Source organism: Prinia subflava, chromosome 3, assembly GCF_021018805.1.
Source record: "Prinia subflava isolate CZ2003 ecotype Zambia chromosome 3, Cam_Psub_1.2, whole genome shotgun sequence".
In the NCBI taxonomy this organism is placed as follows: Eukaryota; Metazoa; Chordata; class Aves; order Passeriformes; family Cisticolidae; genus Prinia; species Prinia subflava.
Genome location: NC_086249.1, coordinates 96,472,612 through 96,489,424, shown reverse-complemented (window position 1 = coordinate 96,489,424; position 16,813 = coordinate 96,472,612). Strand labels below are relative to the sequence as shown.

The following is a 16,813-nucleotide window of genomic DNA, read 5'->3' as shown; positions in this document are numbered from 1 at the left end:
TTTTTTTTTGTCAGTTCACAAAAAAATATTTCAAGTTGTCATAACCTTGCATTTAGTCAGTGAAAGAGTAATCTTGGAAGGAGAACATTGTTTTACAAACTGGACACATACCCTGTTTGCTTTTCTCTATTATTTGCACACTATAAAGCAAGTGGGTTTTTTTGTTTTAAAACCTTCTTCATATATTATCATACAAAAATATTCATATGCAATTAATAAAGTTTTTTTTAAACATCAACTTTTTTAAACCTAAATCAAAGTCACACTGAAAGGGTTTTTTTTGTTTGGTTTTGTGTTGTTTTGTTGTTTTTTAATCTAGACAAAGTACACCTTGTGCTTTAACAAACTTACGGCATCATGTGCTCTTTACAAGGATTGTATTGAAAAAGCTCATGTGTTGTTATTCATTAAATAATGTAAAACTTGCCTACTTTTGTGGGTTTTATTTCTCTTAATCCTCTTTTTTCCCCCTCTATGTGTTATTTGTGTTTGTCTATATGTGTGGAAAAGTTAAGGCAAGTGCAAAGTTACAAAAATCAATGTTTCTATTGCTAACATGTGCAGCATTCACATTTAGTGAGTGATGTCTTTTCTCCTGTAAGAATAAAATCAATGAAAATACAAAAATGTTTAATATGTTATAGCTATTAGAATAAGCTCTTCTTTTTTTTTTTTTTTTTTTTATACCAGTCTTGGTGAATTTTCCAAAAGTTAGGATAACATAAACCATGTTCTTTTTAAAGTAACATACACTGAAACTAGGTAACATTTTGATCATGACTCTTGCTTCTCAGCAATAAATACAGCATTACTACAAAAATGCAGTTCCTTTTAGCTATGACCCATCTAATTGTTTAAAAAATAAATATAAGTTTATCTCTTTAGGTAAAATCTTTTTTATACAGTTGGCATAAATATAGGTTGATGTATTTCTAGTTGACTTCAATGCTTCTATTTTAACTGTAATGATTTTGAACAAAGTGTATAAAGGAAAAGACATATTTTCCAGATTATAGTCATACCTGTAGCCTTAAAGAAAACCTTGACAAGAATGAATATGTTAATTTATGGTTTGTATGGCAATAGTTATGGACATTTGGAAAAGGTAATGATGCTGAAACTTCAATTAAATTGTAGAATAGACAGAAATTCATGTTCACAAATTCTGGGCCTGATTCTGCTCTTTATTTTGCACCAGTTATACACAGCTGCATTTAATTCTGCTGACTTCTGTAGAAATATTTTTTACTTTAATCAACTATTAAGAAAATTAAGACTAAATGTGCCAAAGCCTAACATGGCACTTCTTCTTTCATTCCATCAACCCAAGATTAAAGATGGTAAGTAGACATTTATATCTTCAATGTAGGTGCATGTATTCAATAGGAGCTACAAAGCAGTTCTACTCTGCTGGTTCCTCAGATTGTGGAAGACCATCAGAGAGCTTGATTAACAAAATGCTTTATCAGGATACTTATCCAGGTGTTAACTTTGAACAATGGGCACCCAAGAAGGGATTATTACTGCTTGAGTTGTGTTGTGCATTCTGCTTATGGACAGTCAGCTCCTCAGATGAGTAAAATAACTAAATAAAAGAAACTAAATCACCTAGACAAATTGCTTTATTTGTATTATTTTTGCAGCTTTTTTTATGAAAGAGAAAGTGATGACATTTTTCTTTTAGTATTTCAACTAGAGGTATATTCTTCCTGTTAAAGATCTTCTTGGTCATTTTGTTTTCCTGTCATCTGAAGAAGGTGCAGAACCTACAATATGCTAATAAAAAGATTTACTTAGAAATGGTGCATATGCTTAATTTTATATATTATGAACAGTATCATGACACTAGTAACTGCACAGAAATTAATAATGTGCTTTTTTTGCAAAATTCACAGGTGGCTCAAAACTGCCATGAGTGACAGCAGTGGATTTTCAGATGCATTGTTGGGAGATAACTTAACTGCCTTTTACTATACTAAGATTAGTATTTTGTCTTTTAGCTTCCTCCACTCACTAATTATTGCTGCTTCCTCACTTCCCAGGACTGGCCAACTTTATTAGCACACTGAACATGTATCATTAACAAATGTGCAAATCTTTATGATGAGGATGTTATAAACTATTTATGAGTTTTCTGAATAATATAAAAATATCTTAGGTCATATTTTTACAAGAAATGTAATATAAATTATATCAAATTACTATCTAGGGCAGTAGAACTGTAAGAGTTACAGGAAGAAGGGGAAGATATCTGTGTTCTAGTCAGGTATTTGAAATAACCAATGATGAGTTTGTAAATTCCCATAGATTCACCTTGACTCTGAAATATTTTATTTTATTTTTCAAGACTTTGGAGAGCCTTAGAAAGCCAACAGACAGCAATCAGAAGGCAGGAGTAGAAAACCTCAGCTTTTCAAAGAATGATTATTTCTCAATGAGCAGGGGGAATCAGACTCACTGTGCCTGAGTCTCCAGGCATAATGGCTCCTGAAAGTACAATTTTCCCTTAAAATACCTAATTTTGGGATTGGCTGTGGTGAACTGACTGAAGTTTATGACTATTTTACTCCAGTTCTCTGGACGTCCACTTCATTCTTTCTAACAAACCCTTGTAGTGCAATGGCATCTCAGTCCTGATGAAAACAAATCAGAACAAAGCAAAGCAACTCCAAACAAACAAAAACACAATTCACGGAGGTACAAGGAATGAAAAAATTCTTGAAAATTGTATGCACGTGCCTCTCAGTCTGTGCCCAACTCCTTATGCTCTAGATTGATGTCTGAGGGGATCTTTAAAGTTGTATGTCTGGTAAGTTGCCCAAGATGACTAAAAGGGAATTTTTCTTCAACAATCCTTAAAGAACAACCTGGCAATTGTCATTCAAGGGAGATAGCATCTTTGCTGCTGCTTCTCACTCTTCAAATAATTAACAATATTAAAAAAAAAGTAGGAATAGTACTTGCTATGTGGTACTGAGAGCTATTCTCAAGCTCTTTGTTTAGAAGAGCGAAGACGTAATCAGAGAAAATAACAGATGAACTGTACTGATACAATTATTTACACTAGAAAATTTGGCAGATATTCAGGTATGTCCTATCAACTAGAAAAGAAACTATTTCCTACCTCTAACAAGGTTATTTAAATGACTTTAGATAGCAAACAGTTGAAGTTGAAGGAACTATCTGCTAAATTTGTTGTTCCAGGCAAAAGACATCTGTAATTTCCTGTGGCAGCAGGACCAGATGAATGCTTGTTGTGTTACCCTACCTGGTCATGACATGACCAACAAAGATATTCCCTATACCTCTCCCACCCCGTGTCACCCTGGCAATGTGTCTGTGTCGAATTATCCCTAGCAATGTCTTGGTTACAAGTTTGTCATCTCCTTGTTGCACATGGGAAATGCCTTGCTATGAAAAAACAAAGATATTTGGGAATCCCTTGCCTTTTTCTGAGTGCTACTTATTTTATTTTGTTGCACAGTTCTATGATTAAATGGTTACAAGTTAAAATACCTATGTACAGGAATTAAATGGTATAAAGTGCTTTTTGTGATATAACTAAGATTTGAGAGTGCTTATTGCAAAAAATTTGTTTCAGATATCTGCACAGTTTGCAGATTCGTGTGTTTTGCTGAGGTAGGCATAGGTTAGTGTCTCAAAGAAGGAGCCTGGTGTCACTGAACTATTTTGCTAAGATAGATGGAGAGACAGTTGTGTCACTGTTCTCCTCACTGCTTTGTATTTACATAATTATTCTATTTGGAGTTGCCTGGGTCTTAAGATGACAAATATTCAGCATTTTAATGTTATGCTGAAGGTAAACGTATAGTACTAATTGTTTAAATTTTCTACTGAAACATTCCTAAGAACTCAATTAGGGCTGCAGTGAGCTGTTCACCAGAGAATATTAACTCTGGCAAACAACATCTTGTTGTAAATGTCTGTAAATTCATTGCCACTTGTGTTTTAAATTTACAGTGAATAATAGGATTTCCTAAACAAATATCTCTATGATTTACCTGTCATGCAAAGAATGGAGAGAAAATTTGGAAAAGTTTCTTACTTAACTTCATACAAAACATCAGGAAAAAACAACCTTCTCTTGAAAAAGAATAATCTAAATCCAGGTTTAAAAGGATTAAGTAATTGCATTGCTAATTTGCTTTTCTTCATGTTTGTTTTTCAAGTGTGTGTGTACAGACTGCAATTTAATGGAATATCTTGAGCCCATAACTGATATTTCCAAGACCTTCTTTTTATGTCAGAAAAGATCCAAATAGTATCAGGATGTTGCTTCATATGAACAGTCTATGTGGATGTGAAAAATTTGTGTACTGAGAACAAAAAAATACAGCCTTCTTTCAGCTGAGAGCTTTACTCCTGTAAGTTTCAGGAAAGAAGACATCTACTGGCCCTAAACACCTCTGCAAAGAGTTTTGGTGTGGACCCCAACCTGAGGCCTTACAGCAAGCTTTGAGTGCTTGTACTTCTGATTTAGTCTGCAAGGCAAACTGATACGGGAGGACAGGATGGGACAGGACAGGATGGGACAGGACAGAATGGGATGGAAATTTCTGCAAGGGTGCTCAGGTGTGGTGTTACCTGATTGAAATGGCAATTTCCTGCAGCTGTCATTTAGTGGGTTGCACACTAACCAAGCAAGCTGGCCTCTTTCTATGCTCGATGCTGATATTTAAACATGGAACAAATGGGAAATATTGTCAGCTGTTCCTGCTCTTCCAGATGCTTTCCCATAGGGTATCTGTCCCTCACATCTGGTAGTTCTCATGTTTATTTTCATTGACATCAGGAGCAACTTGCAGCCCACCTTGCCTGTGTTGCCTACAGCAGGTAGGACAGGGGTGATGCCTGGAGCCCGTGGCTCCTCTGCACCCACCTGGCAGAGGAGTAACTAAACCTGAGGCCGAGGGGCCTCTGCTCTCCTGCTCCAGGCACAGGAACACACTTTCCCCTCTGTGAAGCTTCTCAGTCGTAGACATGTGGTGCAGCTGCCTGCTCTGGCTTGCAATTTGTCTGTCACAAAATGTGCTGGGGAGTATGGGCTCAGTATGTATTAATTATTCCTGGATGACTGTATTTCTGAGAAGGGCAGAGAGAGCGCTAATATTTGATTAACGGAGAAAGAGAAGGTTAATTTTTTGTTTGTTTTGTAATTTGTGTGTTCCTTTTGACATGTTCTGATGGTTAAGAGATGTCTTTATAAAAGATATCAATAATACCTCCCTCAAAATCTTAGCTCTCGCATTTTGCTTGAAGTTATTTTCCTAATACTAGTGATCAAGGAAAAAAAATGTTTGTACTCTCCATAAGTTTGGTACTAGATAATCTATTTTATTTAGCATTTAGATCCTAGAGAATCATGTAACTCTTAGTTCCCACAAATAAAAATATTTGAATTGACTACTGAATGTTTCTGAAATTATGTTATATAAGGTATTAGTTATTTAATGTTAAGAATGCTGATAAGCTTTTGGGATGAGACTAGTGGTAATTAAAAATTGAATACTTCCCTTTAAAAGCCCTCAATAAAATATACTAATTTTTTAGTAATCTGAACAGCTTCAGAATTAAAATGTTTCCCACATAAGGTATCAGACCTGCTTTTGTAATTTCTTCTCTAACTACTTCATGACCCTGTGGACTCTAAACCTGCTCTCAGATCTTATTAGTCCAGAGCAAAAGTCAAACTTTGTCATAAGCAGAATAATAAAAGAAGAAAAAAAAAAAGACACAGGAAGACTCTTAATAGCTGAAACATTTTTATCATTTTTGCTCCCCAGGGCAACAACTCTGAGTTTTGCAACATCGAGTCAAGGCTCTTTGGTGAAGTGTGATGCTGCCAACATCTTCTTGGAGGATAGAGACAGAGTCAATGGAAAATGGCCCAGCAGAATTACATCACTAACAACAGCTCAGTATCCATGCTAAATTCAGTGAATCTGAAATTAAAGACACAATGATGGTCTTCAACCTCCACTCAGTGGGCTATTTAGGAGGTGAAGAGATGTGTTTATAAAAAAAAAAAAAAGAAAAAGGAACTTGGAGCCCCCATAATACAAGGAAACTTATTGTTATGAGGTTGCTTACATTTTTTTCTGTTGCCAGCCACTTTAAGCTATTTCTCAGCTGGGTTAGAAAAAGTGTTCTAATAACAGCAGACCAGATAGGGGGTGGGAGTGAAGGAATATAGTTACTCTAGTTAATAAACTAAGTCTGTTACAGAGATTTTTTTTTTAGCACTGACAGATTTTTGTCATCCTCTTTATAAAAAAAATAGATGACAAACAAAAATCTCTCTGTGCTAGACTATCAACAAGTACAAAATCATTTGGAAGTGTATTAGACATACAGGGACATATTTGTGTTGCTGCTCTGCCTGGATGGCCTCCAAAAAAGCCAGTTGCTTGATGCAGGTCAGCCAGAGTACAGGGCTTTGCATGACAAAAGAAACCACAATACAGTCAAAAAGCAAGTGGGTATTTTGCCCTTAATTCTCCATTGGCCACTGTTCTATTTTTGAGCTTAGTTTACCACTGTGGTTTGTCTTCCTTTGGATTTTTAATCAAACTCTCCTTAGGCTTACTAGCTTGACATTTTCTCCTTCTTTTTTTTTTTCTTTTTTCTTTTTTTTTTTTGTTTAAAAATGAAAGAATCCCTCATTTATTTATTTCATGTTTACTAAGCCACTTTGCCCCAAATCTCACTGCTCTATCTATAATTTAAATGGGTCATTAATGCACAATATCCAAATTAAACTTTGTGAATTTTGATCAGGTGGGTATAACAAGTTTTCTGACTTTTCTGAAACTGATTATCTCCCATTATGTAAAATACACATGGTTTTCCCAGCTGTGTAGTGATAGAAAAATCTTAGTTTGCATGTAAGCCTAACAGTATTGAACTCTGAACCAGATCATATTGAAAGTGTTTGAAGTTGGCTGCCAGGTGAGAACTGGGTCCTCACTAAAATACAGAAGGCATTTTAGTGTTCTTCTCCCTGCAGCCAAGATTTCAGCCTGTCACAGACTGCAAATACGAATTCCTTTCCTCATTGCTTTTCTAATTTCCTTCTCCCACACAAATCCATCTTGCACTCATTCAGATTTATTAGATTTACTCTCAAATCATAGTGGTGTAACTGAGAACAGAATCAGACCCAGCAATGCATTTTGCCTTCAAAATAATTAGCTGCATCCTATACAGTCTCCCATTTCTGTCCAGTTATGTATGCCCTCCGGAGAACCTATATACTGAATTTGCACAAGCTGTGTAACAAGAGTCCTTTTATAACACAGACTACCCTGATAAGAGACAGCCTTATAAAGACAGAGCACCACACTTGGATAATTCACGTGCATAGAATCCACATACAGACCCAAAGTTATTGACCAGGCAGAGAAAGTTTTTCTGATCATCACACTGTGCCTTCATTAAAATAAAGTGCTATTTGCTTATGGCTAAACCTTATATGTGGCTATTGCATGCACAATTCAGGCTGCTTTGTCAAAAAACCAAAACATCTTCACCAAAAAAGATGGAGCCTAAGCACTAGGGCAATGGCATTTTTTGTTGGTTTTGGTTTGTTTGTTTGTCTGTTTTCATTTTATTTTGCATTCCAACAGAATTTTTGTCAAACATAGAGCATGTGAACACACAAAGCTTTCCTTCACTGTTCCCCACACAGAGTTGTTCACAGAGGAGGAATAATAAGGATGAAGCACAGACAACTTCTCCACTTATTTCAGGTTTTGTGGTTTATCTTTTTTGTTTGGTTTTTTTTCTTATATTTAATATTATGACAAAACATTGTAAGAAAAGCTTTCTTTAAGTAGTGAGAATATCAAATGGTATTTGTCAATCCCTGAATCATGCTATTCAAAGTGCTTAAATCTACACTAAAATAGAAGAACAGAAAAGTACTTCCCATGTGGTTAACAAAAGACCTACCAATTGTCTAAATGTGACTGTGGTCAAATAATTACATCCTACATTTTTCCACATCCCAGTCTTTACACCAGAGCATGTAAAGGGGAAAAAATAATGCATTGCTTTCAGAGGATCCTGGGGTATTTGTGGTTTAAGCCCAGATGGAAATTAAGCACCACACTGCCACTCACTCAACCCCTCCCTTTCTCTCCCCCTCAGCCCAGTGAAAATCAGGACAGGCATCCAGATGAATGAAGGAAAATGCCATCAGTGCCTGACAGGTGTCTGTAAGAGCAAATAAATAATGGCTTTCTTAAAGCAAAAGTGCAAAGCTCTCTTGAAATGTTATGTGACCTGGCAGCCTAATTTCCATTTTGTGGATGTTTGGCACATGTCCAGAGACACTATAATAAAGAAGAGATTGTAGAAAAGGACTTGAACTTAATCTGAGAGAAATAAACATTTTAAGCAAATAAAAATCAGTGCACACCTCAAAGGTCTATTAGCTTCTTATGCAGATACTGATATTTCTTGGCTTTCACAACAGGAGCACAGTCATTTCCTCCCACACTGTCAGTTCTGGATTTCTCCCACAAACATCCCCCAAACTGCAGCTTCTCGACTCACTTCTCATTAAGAAGACAAAAATATCATAAGCTATACTTTTCTTGTTGTGACAATCATGATGAGCAAACCCCACAACATCCATTATATTGGCCGATATCACTCAGCTGCAGTAAAAACACCTAAAGCTAATTAATTACATCAATAGACTCTGAGGCCTGTTTGCCAGGACTCCAGTTATGATTCTGCCAGGGTAAATCAAAGCCTTGACTCTACGACAGTGTGCTGCAACCAGTAACTCTACTCCAGCTCCTCTGCTTCTGCCAGCAGGGACCAGCAGAGAGCTTGGCCTGAATATGTTGCAGAGCTGCACCACTCCTCTGTCTTTCTAAAACCAGAAAGGACTTTCTGTTATTTAAAACATAAGTATGAGCCAGGTGCTTTTTTAATTTCTCTCAAAGATGTCTGGATGTAAACACAGTGGTGGGCTTTTATTCTTCCCTGTCAGCCATGGTACATGCATTATTTGCAACTCCTCAAAGATAGAATCATACATAAAAATAAAACTAATTTATTTATTCATTAAAGTGAATAAATTGTTCTTAATACTTCCAGGTCTGATTTAAATATTAATTTTGTATAAATAAAGTTTATTCTGAAAACAGTTATATTTCTGGTAATCGCGTCATTTTTTTCTGCCTGAGTTCTTACTGAAATCATGTTGAAATTAATAAAGTTTTATTTATTGTTACAAGCTAAAACCAAATGAAAGAAGATTTCTTAATCTTGAATATATCATTTTAAAGCAAATACAGTTTTTGGAACATTAAAATACAAGGGACTCTGAAATCCACAGGAAAATAATGTTTTGCTCTTGCTTTTTTTTTGAAAATAACACTTTCTATAATACAAAGTGACAAACCATCTACAATATTGTCTTTTTCATTCCCCTTTGGTTTGGAAGTCATCACTGTACATATCAGCAGGACTCTGCACTTCAGTGTCTATTGCCTCACTTGTCTTACTCGCCTGACATTTGCAAATGTTATTTGCAGGATTTTGAAAGTTGAGAAAGAAAAAAAAAATGAGTGCTTAAAAAATAAAATCCACAACCACATTAATACTTTTCCAGGATGTGTTAAAAATAGGGTTGCTTTTATATTTATAAAAAGGATACAACCAACTCTTTCTTAAAATAAGAATTAAGAAAAAAAAAAAAAAAAACAAACCCAAGAGAGCGAAAACCAAACTGGCTATAGTTTCTACACACTCTAGTGACTACTGTGAAGCAACCGATACAGATTGGGTATTTTCTCTTGTTTGACAGGTATCTACCAAGTTACATGTTAGATGGTCAGACTGTAGTGTTACCCCAAATGGGGGTCTCTGTAAGGGCAGGGAAGGAGCAGTGCACATTACGGGAGGAGAAATGAAACTGGAGCTCTCAGTGAGCAATGGGGTCCTTCTAAGAACAAAAACTCTCCAAAAGAGGTGAGCTGCAGCAGGCATGGCTAGGCAGGCCAACAAAATGAATGGTGCTTCTGATATCAACATAGCTTTGTCCAAGCATTCCCAAGAGAGGTTATAAACAAACAAACAAAAAGTCTAAAACTATACTAATGAAGCAAAAAAGTTTCCTATCTATACAGCAGTCTCTTCATTTAAAAAAAATGTAAATATACAAATTCCAATGACATATAAAACAAAGTCAAAAATGTGAATGGGAAGAGACATGGGTAAAACAGGAAGACTGATGCTACAAAGAAATTGCAAAAACATATGTACAAGACCCTGTTTTTCCTCATTTGTGATCGATTGTGATGCATGTTTAACAGCAGCAGTCGAGGATGTAGTTCCAGGCACCAGACTGCAGACTCTGCTCCTGCTCAAGGGGGTCGACGGCCCCTTGCACGTCGGTCACCAAATGACACTTGATATACTGGTCTCCCGCGGCAAGAGGGGCAGTATGGCACTGTTTGTGTGAGCCTCCTCGGGGTTCTGCTCCCTGTTGGCTTTAGTCTGGGGCCGCTGCCCGTTTATGAGTGTCATGGGGATGTTGCAGTAGGTGTGCTGGTTGCCGATGGAGGTGAGGGGCAGGGTGCCGGCGGGCGGCACGTCGTACTCGTAGCTCCGGTAATAGTGTTTCTGGCGCATCTGCGAGTGGTATGTGTTATGGAAGGTGGAGCGCAGGTCTGGGTGGGCAGTGGCAAGAGCAGTGGAGGTGGCAGCGGCCATGGAAATTGCGGAGACTGTCTGCAGTTCCCCAAAGGGCCCCTGCTCACTGACATCTAAAACCTGCTCGTTTGTCATGGGTTCAATCCTCTTAAAAGGCATTTCGTACTGTAAACGTTTCCAGAACTTGGAATTCAACTTGTTGCATTTTGGTCCGTGCCATTTAATGACAGTGAGGAGTTTGATGGTATGTTTTAGGGCCTCAACCTCCTGGTAGTTCATAACTCCCCGTAGTTCACTGCATTCAATCAGTATCACTTTGATTTCTCCCGTGACTAACATATTTCGAAGCCTTGTTTCCAGTTCAAAGATGCTCCAACCTCTTCTTACCACGTAACTTGGAGTCATGACGATGATCAGTCGCTTGCTTTGGTCTACACATCTTGCCACATCTTCAATGTAGGCTACAAAACAAAACAATTGCTCAAAAGAACAATCTAAGAAAACAGTCTGCTCTCATACACTGGTGAGAAACAAAGAGGCAAATCCCTGCTCCCAGACTATATCACTGAAATATGCAAAAACGTCAATTGCAAATGTGCCAGACTGGCCTGGCAGAACATGATCTTGAGCAACCTGCTCTATGTGGGCAGCCTTGAGCAGGGAGGTTGGAAAAGATGACTTCCACAGGCCCCTTCCAACTTCAACCCCTCTGTGATCCTGCAAAACATCTGTTCCCACACGTGCTGTGGATTGCGAGTGTTTTTTCATGACCTGTGGCTTTGTATCATCTATATAGCTATTGGAACAAATATGTCCATCAAGATTTTTACCTTTAAAAAGGCAAAATCACCCAGTTAGACAACAGAGCAGCAGCCATGTGCTTCAGGACCTCAGTCTCAAACCCAAATGATACTCTAAGTTTTTTGGTAGGCTTAGATTCTGCTTTTCTTTCATACCCCTGCCACAAACATTCACAAAACTAGTGCTGTCTCCTGTAAATTAGTGTTTAGTTTGTTGTAGATTCAAAAAATACCCATGAGATTATTAGATGTTCTATGTTGTGTTTTGCCTATTCCAAGCATCCTTTCTTTTATCTTTGATTATAGGTATTGAACTCTGTTGCTGTCTATATGATTACACTGAAGTCAAGAATATTACAATAACTGACAAAACATTACTGTACCTATGTTGGAATATGTGAGAGAAACAGGAAAAAGATCTACTTGTACCAGCTGGAATAGATTCCAGTATTCAGTTTCTGAAAATGATCAAGTACATCCACTACACATTTGTCTACAATGGACACTGGCAGAATTCACTACTTTTGTCTAGTGTAGAAGTTATTACTCATCCATTGCCTTAGTCCAAAACCAACTTTTTCTTTCTTGTATGAATTGCTGTAATACTTAAAATTATGGGTATCTTTCCAAACAAAATCTAAGGAACTGAAAAGAAAGAACTCGGTATTCATTCCTAGGGATGCAAGCTCTCAAAAACTCTGAAAAATGTTAGTCTCTTTCCTTTACTTATGCATGCCATTTCTGCACTGTTTTACCTTCAATTAAAACAATACAATTACTAAATAATAATCCTCTTATCTGAGAAATGCACATTAATGTTTGGTGGCTTATCTTCCCCATTGTCTAAGACATGGGAGAAAAGATGACATTCTGGACGAGTAGGTATAAAAACAAGACTAAAACAATCACTGCAATCACTCATTTTCTCCTTCAAAATCACATGAGAATAATGACATGACTTACTTCCTGTGGGAATCAAGTCTCTGTCTGGTATGAACAACTTGTATCCATAATGCTTTTCCAGCATATCTGGTAGAATCTCAAGAGCAAATCTTTCTTCCTCTCCAGTCTCTTGATTCCACTGGTCAGGATCCACTTTGGTGTAAGACAGATATGCATCATAGTCTTTGTTGTCTAAGGAAAGAGAAGAATTAAGTTAGTTTATCCCTTATTCTAGCAGTTTTCCCAGATATTTCCCCAGGTATTATTTCTGGGAGAATTTTCTGGGAATAGGAGATGGTTTAGATAAAATGGCAAGCTTTCACCCAGTCTCCAGATATGCATCCATTCAGCTTTCCTGTTTCACCTGGTAGAGATAATCCTTAGTTACAGAGATGCAGGGAAGGAGGGCTCCATATCCATAGACAGAAGTCAGTTTATGTAAGAATCTGGATGAAGGAAATCCACTCAGCTGCAGAGTGACAGCTCACAACCACAAAAGTCAAAAGTCATTGAGAAGAATTTGCATTCTTCTCTAGCATAAAAGGAGAAAGAAGAGCATGGAATTAACTAAGCTAATGTGGAAATATCTCTGCTGCATAGTAAAAGCATTTCAGTCTTGCCAGAATTTTACTATTAGTTTAGGACCTGGGGTTGAAATGCTCTAAGTGTACATAGAGCATTCCTTGTAAAACTGTTTAGCTCTCCAGGTCTTAAAGTATTGTCAGGCTTAAATATCTCCAGCATCAGCTCCTGATAATGCAGTTTAAGTTTCTTGAATTCTGTACACTTAAATTTGCAGATTTAATGATATATTAATGTACCTTTCATTACTTAACACTGCGTTACTTCACTTTAATATGAGAAATAACCATGCCTGTGTTTTAAATGTGCTTGGTGTGCCTACTTGAAAGACTGTATCAAAAGAGCCACCATTAATTTTCATTAGGAAGTCAATAATGCCAAGTGCTCTGGAACTAATTCAGTGGAATAAGAGGTCACGTTTTGACTTTTGTTGTGAAGAAAGTAGAGAAAAATCAATGACAAGAGTAATGGAATGTTAACATCCCTCTAACTCTCTTGACAACATTATGAACAGGCTATCCAGAATATCAATTGCTTGTAAAAGAGATCTGACTGAATACTCTAAATACTGTGTGTCATAAGTAATGTTATATTCAGTCAGTGCTGACTTCATTTAATTATTTAGCCACTCCTTTCTTCATTTTGCACCTCTTTGTAGTCTGGTAGCATTATTTTGAAAAGCTTGCCACCTGTAAGGTGGATGCAAAGAGTGTAAGTGAAATTAATGGAGTGGTGCTAATCTTGAGCAGTCCTCTCTCCCTTCTGAGAAACCATGTGCACTATGCTCATTAACATTTGCAGATGAAGAACAAATGCGGTTGTACTGTTAGTACTTTTAAACCCTCTAAACCCATGAAATGGCCATGTGCTCATTCTGTGCCCTTCACATCTTTTGTGGGATATTATCTATTACATTGTTATAGCCACAGAAAAAAACAAAAAACCCAAAAAACAACAACCAAAACAACAGCAAAAAAGGAAACTAAGAAAAAGAGAAGCACTGCCTTTTATGGCTCACACTTCCTATGGTTTTTTGGGAGTATTTATGAAAACATGTCCTTTAATAACAGACAAGCACCTCCTACCTTTGACAATGCCTTAAAATAAGACTGATTGGATCAAGTGTAATATAGAGGGACATACACAGCAGGCTTTTGTTTCTGCAGTAGGACAGTGTTAACCCAGCAAAAAGTTAACATACAGTGAGGTCAAAAATATGTCAGGAAATTATTACAATCGACAAAATACTGGTTCTGCAATGACATATTCTACTGTCACCTCATTAATGTTCATGACTATGGTACATGCTTGAGACCAGTGCTTCTCTGTTCAAAGTCTTTGACTAAAGATGAGGATGTATCATTTCTCAAAGGGATAAGTAATATGAAATAATGCACAATTCAAATTATTTTAAAGGCTGAGTACTGTCTGTTAAGATGGTTTGCACATTCTTACTTGGAGGGGAAATTATTTGTGGCATGGCAATGTTTTATTGCATATGCAAATATGGCACTTACGCATTTATTCAAAGTACACACTTTTCATATCATGGAGGCTCCAGCACCTCCACTAACTACAGCTGCACCATCCTGTATGGCAGGGAAAATCTCTTTCCTTCCTAGTTTTATTAGTATTTGTAGGGCAAAGAGTGGCTGGGGCCTAGGGTATATCTGCAGAGATGTGTTCAGGCATCAGGCATTGGGAAGCTCTGGATTAGTTCATCACAATGAGGTCAAATGCAGCTCGTGCTCAAGGTGTGCTGCTTTCAGTCCACAAATGTTCCAGTCAGCCTCAAACCACTGGTACTGCAAGACTCCAGGCAAAACAGAGAGTTACAAACTGTCCTATCATTTCAACCATTCTGTGGAGTTGAAAGTGAGACGTTTGTAAGTGAGCAATGGTCATGGAGCTACACTCAGCCACAGGCTTAGGTAGACCTTAGGGGTGAACACTGAGGGTCAACTCTCATCTTTGTTAATAACACATGGAAAGAGTACTTCGTTTAGTGGCCCAGGATGCTAGCCAAAGCACATGCTGCATCACTGGGACATGCATTCTTTAATACTGCCTGTTCCTTTTGGTACTCATCTAAATGCAGAGTACGCTATCATACTCCCTGTAACTTTCTACAATGTTAATCCAACAGAAGTGATATAAATTTTTAGGGGATCAGGCTGTAAATGCTTCTTGTTATTCCAAGGATGTGCTCAGAAGCAGTCACTTAAAGGCTCAAAGTAAGCATAAAATGAAACCCAGACTCTATATGCATCTACTTTTTCACATGCAAATAGGATCTTTGAGTAAGTAAATTGCTATCAGACATCTAAGAACTCATCTGTATGCATGCTCTCCTAACAGCTACACATGAAGAAATGATAAGCTGGTGCCTACAGAAGGAATGAGAAAACTACAGGGACCACCAAACAGACTTAACATCAAATTTGCATTATAGATGTATGGGTTTTCTAATGATTTCTATGTTGCACTGCAAGAAGTCAGCAGTTTGGGCCTTTAAGGGTTTCTTAGATTTAAACACTGAAGATATTTCTGCTAATGGGGGACAGAAAAATACATGCATGAAAAATAAAAAAAAATAAAAAAAATTCTAGACACTTTTATCAGCCATGTTCCAGCCAGTGACAAATTCTGACTTTTAGCTGGCATGATACATTCTAGCACAAGACAGATTAAGAGATTAGAACAAGAAGAAATTCCACAATGTTATATTTTACAGTAAATCTTGTTTCAATGAAGCCCTAAGACTTAGGTGGTGGAGTCAGTTCATGTGTCTGTGCATCCTGAACTCCTCAGAGTAAGTTTGCAGTGCCTTCAGGAACATTCAGTGACTGCTCTGGAGGCAGCTGGCCGTGCACAGGGTGCTCCACAGCTCAGTGCAGCCAGCAAGGCTGGGCAGATCTTCCACCTCCAGATCAACAAGGAATGGCACAGCTGGCTCCTCATCTTCAGCAGAGCAGGTGCTCTCCTCTGAAATACTTGAATACTCATGCAGGAGTTGGGACCAATGCACTGATTTAACTCAACATTTCAGGATTTCAAGGGGAGCTTTGGGAATGGGAGATTGGATCCCTCCAAATGCCACAGCGAGCTGGAGTCAAAATGATACAGGAAGCTTTTGTCTTTAAAAAAATGTGCTATGTTCAGGAGGGGTTACAGAGAACCTTTCAGAATTTCTCAGAGACTGTTGTTGCTTCAAAATAATGGCATTTCTTAATCTGTATTTGCTTCACTATTTTGTGGGGCACATTAATATATACATTGGGATACTGGTTATCCTTAATGTAATGAAAAAAAATGTCATTTAATGCTGAGTTGAATGAAATGCTCAAATCCTAGGTCTTTCAAAATACTTATGCTTTTCCTCACACTATTTACTGTCGATGATGTAACATTTTCTATTATTTTAAAATGTCAAGCCCTTTTAATTTTAATAAAAATTAAGAACTACCCATACAATTTTTTCTATGGCATAGTATTTTTAAGTGTAGCATTCCTCATGTTAGTTCATATTCTGGTGCAAGTGAGCAATGTTGAATTGTATGATAATCTCTTTTTTTTTCTACTTTACATATGAAGTTTTAACCCATAACACTCTCTTAGTTTGGCATCTAAAGATAATCTTGGTAATATTTTTTTTAAGATAAACATATCTTTATATCATATATTACACAAGCACTTTAGATGCTATGAATTAGGAAGAGAGGAAAAAGCAGGAATTTTCCTTTGAATTAGCACATTTCATGCACAGAACCTAGAAAATCCCATATTCAGTGGAGACATAA

At 37.2% G+C, this 16,813-nt stretch overlaps 1 protein-coding gene across 1 annotated transcript in view; it reads right to left on the bottom strand.

Annotated features, from left to right (window-relative positions):
- Nucleotides 1-5,516: 5,516 nt before the first annotated feature.
- Nucleotides 5,517-16,813, bottom strand: part of IL1RAPL1 (interleukin 1 receptor accessory protein like 1) — a 685,196-nt gene continuing 673,899 nt past the window's right edge. Inside the window, exons 10-11 of the mRNA XM_063392981.1 lie at nucleotides 12,453-12,623; nucleotides 5,517-11,150 (exon numbers count right to left, since the gene is read on the bottom strand). Of these exons, the coding sequence (XP_063249051.1) occupies nucleotides 10,432-11,150; nucleotides 12,453-12,623 (890 nt within the window). The 3' untranslated portion in view covers nucleotides 5,517-10,431. The remainder of the gene's footprint in view (nucleotides 11,151-12,452; nucleotides 12,624-16,813) is intronic.